Source organism: Erpetoichthys calabaricus, chromosome 4 (assembly GCF_900747795.2).
Source record: "Erpetoichthys calabaricus chromosome 4, fErpCal1.3, whole genome shotgun sequence".
Taxonomy (NCBI): domain Eukaryota; kingdom Metazoa; phylum Chordata; class Cladistia; order Polypteriformes; family Polypteridae; genus Erpetoichthys; species Erpetoichthys calabaricus.
In genome coordinates, this window is record NC_041397.2 from 119,088,787 (window position 1) to 119,094,786 (window position 6,000).

The 6,000-nt window shown below is 34.6% G+C and overlaps 1 protein-coding gene across 1 annotated transcript in view; it reads right to left on the minus strand.

The window, feature by feature from the left end:
• tmem47 (transmembrane protein 47) overlaps positions 1 to 5,010 on the minus strand; it is a 242,181-nt gene extending 237,171 nt beyond the window's left edge. Inside the window, exon 1 of the mRNA XM_028799720.2 lies at positions 4,673 to 5,010. Within this exon, the coding sequence (XP_028655553.1) occupies positions 4,673 to 4,898 (226 nt within the window). The 5' untranslated portion in view covers positions 4,899 to 5,010. The remainder of the gene's footprint in view (positions 1 to 4,672) is intronic.
• Positions 5,011 to 6,000: the final 990 nt, after the last annotated feature.

The window sequence follows — 6,000 nt, forward strand, 5'->3', positions numbered from 1 at the left end:
CAAGTACTGCGAGACACAAAATTAGTTTGCTGGCAAGCTGCTGCATATTTTCGAGGTAATATAGTTAGTTGGAAGAGGTGTCTAATCAGTGCTGGGAACTGCATAATGAGTGTAACAATGAAACATCACTGCTGATTTTATTTTAAAAACAATAGTTAAAGATTTTCATTTGTGTGGTGAAATCAATCTCAAATCAGAAATAAGCTCACAGTAAAAGTCATATGAAACATGCAATGACTGCAAGATAAAACGTTGAAAAGTCGAAGTTGAAAAAAATTTGAAATTGGTTAACAGGTTTTAATAATATTGTATAAATAGTCTAGCGGAAGCATAGACAGGGTGATAATAAGTCACTGATATAAGACTCTGTTCTTCATACATCTATTTATCAACAGTGAAAACAGTCTGAATTTGAATATAGAACTTTCATTTCATGAAAAAAAATCTTGCTCAAATTACAGGGTGTAGCATGCCACAAATATAACCAATTTGTAGAACTTCACCTGAATCGGATTATAAAGAATATACAGTATATTTGATTTTTTTTTGTCATACAGTATTTAGAAATAGAGTTCACTTTAATATACACACATATGCTGTACTGTATACAAATAATTTAATTTTTAATGGGAATATGAGACTGTATATGAACAATGAAACAAAACTCTTTTGAAATATAATCATACAAAGACAATCAAGAAAACAAAATTAGGTAAACAATCTTTTGTATAGGTTCTTGCTAGGGTCTGTCTGGTTACAGAAGAAAGGAGAGAGAACTGCATCATTTTTTGCTTTTTAAGTATTATTCTGAGTGATTTGTAAATTATATTTGATTAGGCTAATAAGAGAGCTCACTGCTACTAGTGTACCTCTCACTCACTCATGGACCATGTATTTATCACAATAGTTTATACTCTACTGTAAATGCTGTCATGATGAAAGTTATTGAAGCATCCAGACTTTGAAAGAAGCCAACAGAACACAGCTAGAGAGACAAAACCTAAGTCTTAGACAAGAAACTTGACTTCTCCATGTGGTACCAGAGAGTCTTGTCTCATGTTATTCATGTGATGCCTACACAGTTGTTTGTTAAAAAAAGTTCAAGCAACATTGCTAACCTAAGTGCCACGTTTCTTTAATGATCAAATGTTTAGTCGTCCGCCACCAGTTTTGAGGTGTGTGTGTGTGTGTGTGTGTATATGTGCACTCTTAAAAATAATACTAACTGGGCAACTAGCACTAGCTGGGCAACATTAAAAATACCTTACAGTTTTCAAATGAAAGCAATGCCTTTGGTTACAGGATTTTGCAAAAGTTAAGCACACCGTGGCGGTCCCCCTCAAGATAAAGAAAAACATAACTGCCTTATGCAGGAAACCCATGAGGGTATACACCCTTCTAATTCATTTTGAGACTGTATCTCTTTGGACCACCACAACAAAATGGCCTATCAATAGTATTTCACAATAGTTGATTGTAATCTTTTTTATAACAAGTTATCTGGCTAATTTAAAAAATACATTCAGTCTGTATTACTAATGCATTAATTGTGTTAATTATTATAGTAATATCAATTCTTAGGTGAACCATTATTGTTATGGGTGCATTTGTTCCCTGTATACAGTGTTCAATACCACAACAAATTAAAATAGGACTCACAGCCCTTACCAGATTACCACTAGTAAACCAAATTCAATTACACATTAATGTTATCTGGGTTATTCATACACACTTCAGAAAATGATATGCAATTCCCTTACGCTGTTAAATATTAAATTATATCTTTGCCTTTTCAGTGCCTGGTGTAGCTAATCAGGGAAGCTCTTGTAAATGAAAGTTGCTCAGCTGACTTGCTGTGTCTTATGGCATTTAAAAGAAAAATAGAGTAGCCTGAAAGGCGTACTTCAGATTGACTGAAAAGAACAAATATGTGTAAACTTATGAAATAACATTGGTATGGGCTTTCTGTTACATTCATGTTACTGCAACTGACATTCTAAAGCAAGGAAGCTAATCTTTTCCAGACTTTGGCAAATGAGAAGGCTCCTTTTCTGGAGAAAATCATTGACATCTACTCAGGGAGAAAATATTACACTCTGAATAACATCTTTAATATTTTAAATATCAGATCAAATGATTTTCTAATTGAGGACATTCCTTTATATAGACCTTGCTATTACTGTGAAGAGTGCATTTACAATTATAATTTATCTTCCATATATATATATATATATATATATATATATATATATATATATATCAAACAATCAGCGAAGGTTCAATTGCTTACTGTACTAAGCTCAGACGATCCTCGGTTTACAAATGCTTGCTAATTTTATGAAAACGTTCACAACATAGATGACGTCCCTTTTAATCAAGAGACCCCCCCAAGACAAATGTTAAACAGAGCTCAAAAAAGACTTAACCGTTTGTCGCACTTCAGTAACAATAAATAAACAAACATAGGTAATAAAATGCAAATTGATTAAAAAAAACAATTGATCACACTTTCTGCCAAATATCAAGCTCACGGTATAACATATTATGGAAACAAACAACAGAGGCAGCAGTGCTTAGAAAAGTTGCAAGATATTGGCAGTGTGACCCTCGCAAAACCAAAGCACAAGTATTATATAGACCTTGCTATTACTGTGAAGAGTGCATTTACAATTATAATTTATCTTCCATATATATATATATATATATATATATATATATATATATATATATATATATATATATATATATATCAAACAATCAGCGAAGGTTCAATTGCTTACTGTACTAAGCTCAGACGATCCTCGGTTTACAAATGCTTGCTAATTTTATGAAAACGTTCACAACATAGATGACGTCCCTTTTAATCAAGAGACCCCCCCAAGACAAATGTTAAACAGAGCTCAAAAAAGACTTAACCGTTTGTCGCACTTCAGTAACAATAAATAAACAAACATAGGTAATAAAATGCAAATTGATTAAAAAAAACAATTGATCACACTTTCTGCCAAATATCAAGCTCACGGTATAACATATTATGGAAACAAACAACAGAGGCAGCAGTGCTTAGAAAAGTTGCAAGATATTGGCAGTGTGACCCTCGCAAAACCAAAGCACAAGTATAATAAACTTTTTTAAGAGAAACGCGCATACGGTATAATTTAATATCAGATTTAATTAAGAGGATTAAATAACTAAACACCAATAAAGGATAAAATCAGGATGGAGCCTTAACAAGAATGTGAAGAGAAGCGCATCGTTTCAGCCCTTTCTGTGTATACAGGGACAAAATGTTAATCGCTAATGTGCAATTAAGAATTACCCTGTTAAAAAATATTCCTGCTCTTCAGGCAGACGTCTTTTAACTAAAACTGTGCACTGTTTCTTAAATTGTTCTTCAAGCTTGCCAGTCCTCATACTGACGTTTAAAACAAATTCATCTCTCATAAATTCAGCAAATATGAAACAGTCCTCTTAAAATCATATCATTAATATTCCTGTTTGGCAAGACCGTAGGTACTGGAACTAAAAAGAGCATAAATCAGGAGTGCTTCAATGGCAAAAAAGCTATCATGGGAAACTTTTACCCTAATTTTTTTCCCGTGTATAGAAATTGGAAAATAATGCGATTTCATGAAATTTCAATTAAAGGTCTGCCGAAAAAACAGTATTACCACTGTCCCTATTCATCTTTTTTCGCCTTTTTATTCTCAGCTGTTTATCATTTAACTGGTTGACAGTAAATTTACTTTACGTAAACTAACAACTATAAGAGCGACATATGATGCCACTAGTTTCAAATACGAATAACAACAGGGGATTCTGCTTTCCACCCACTCAAAAATGTTTTTTTCGTTTCGAACAGGTGCCCAGCTAACCACTTTACCGACAAATTGTTCGCATTACGTTCAGCTTGTATGTGTTGTTCTTCACAAATTGATTACGAAACTGAAGAAAAATTAATTGACTGCGACATATAAAATATAATTCCTTAACAACATTTAGTCCCGTATATAACACACACATAAATGACAATTTCAAGTTGTCTGGTCTGAGAGCCGCAGACTACAGGAATCTCAGTCATACAGTTGCAGCACCACTGAAAGCGCCCGTAGACCAGTCTGAGACTTTGTAAAACAATTTTACTTCCAGCAACAAAGAAACGCCTCTTAGATCTGGAAAATGTATTGTGGTCTCAAGAGAGCTGAACTATAAAATTGGACCATGGAGGAAACTGAACATGCTGTACTTTCACTTAATTTTATTACATTGTTTCCTTCTTATAAAGAAGAAGCCACTTTCGAACCAAGCGAAAACGCGTATTCACTTACGAAAAAAGTAAAAAACAGACCCTTACGCCATAAGAAAGAAAGAAAGAAAGAAAGAAAGAAAGAAAGAAAGAAAGAAAGAAAGAAAGAAAGAAAGAGAGAAAGAAAGAAAGAAAGAAAGAAAGAAAGAAAGAAAGAAAGAAAGAGTTCGCGTCGCTTTTGTTAGCTGCTAAGTACAGATCTGCATCTCAATGCCTTCAAAAGAATGCATCAAGACTTAAAGAATCGGCTTTGTAGGAACTTGCAACAGCAGATAACCAAGTCACCTCAATGTCCAAGCTCTATATCATAATTAGACTTTTAAAAATAAACTGTATTTTTCCACCGTTATTAAACTCTTCTCTCACCATTTCCAAGCGTGGAGTTGCACTGCCAGATTTCAGAGTTCGTGGATTTTGTGCAGGATTCCCATAACGAAAGATAATAGTTATTGTCTGCGGTGACCCAAGCAGGACTCAAAACGGCACCAATATCCAGACAGAGAGCCAAAAATATGCACACCAAGCCCACCAATTTTAACGGGGTTAGCACTGAAACACGAACTTCTTCCACTCCACTACCAGCCGATGCCATCACTGGTGTCTCTGTAGATTTGCTCGCTTCTTTCCTCCGCGGCTTACAAAGTCAAAACAAGCACCCTGTCTGTGATGCTACTCCGCTCCTCTGACCAACTGTGGCCCCGCTGCGCTAAAACTGAGAGCGCGTCTCGATCAATGACGTCATGGCAGAGCTTCGCGTTTCTCAGTCGCCCCAGGGTCCTAATGACTGATAAATCCAGACAAGGCTGTGGATTCATTACGGGATAATACGCCCCGATGGGTGACAACAACATTTTCAGATGCTATGTTTTGACTGGATCGCGTTCAGGATGCTGATTTGCTGAATGTTTTGTTTGTGTGCACTAGGAATAATGCTGAAAATCGTACAATATCTGCCTTTACTAAAAAATAAAATCGTTCACTGTTACATATAGATGGTTATTATAATTATTGCTATGATTTATATACAGTATATCCATTAGATATGATTCCAGCAAGACTGCTGTGAATCGATTGTTAAAATGTATGCAGCAGAAAGAAAAGTAATAACACGAAAAAGTAATAATATGGGTATGAGTTAATAAAATCAAATAATATTTTGAGATGTATAAAGCCACCAGTGTATATTAGATTAGATGTTGCAACAAATTGATTTATTCGTTATTTATTTGTTTGATTTTTTAAAAGTAATTAACAAGACAAATGTGAACTATGATTTCATAATTCTCCTGTTCCGTAATTCAACCCAGTTTGTCGTGGGGGTAGAACCTGCAGCCTAGAAGGTAACATTGTAACAATTCATCTAACTGAAACTTCTTTTGATTAATGTCTCTCGTTTAGATAACATGTCTCGGTAGAATTGTGTTAATACGGAGACCAAACTGTACACAGTACTCGAGAAAAATACTCACTAGTGCATTACATAACAAGTGTATACTCCCTTGACTTGTACTTCATACTTGTACTTCTGTGCACCATCTTGATGTAGATAGTCATGAGTCCACTATGACTCCTAGCTCTTTCCCATGATGATTACTTTCAAGATTTAGACCTCCAATTGCTTACTCAAATCTAACATTTCTACTTCCTGTGTGTAATTTAACTTTACATTAAATGAAATAAACTTTCATTTGCCA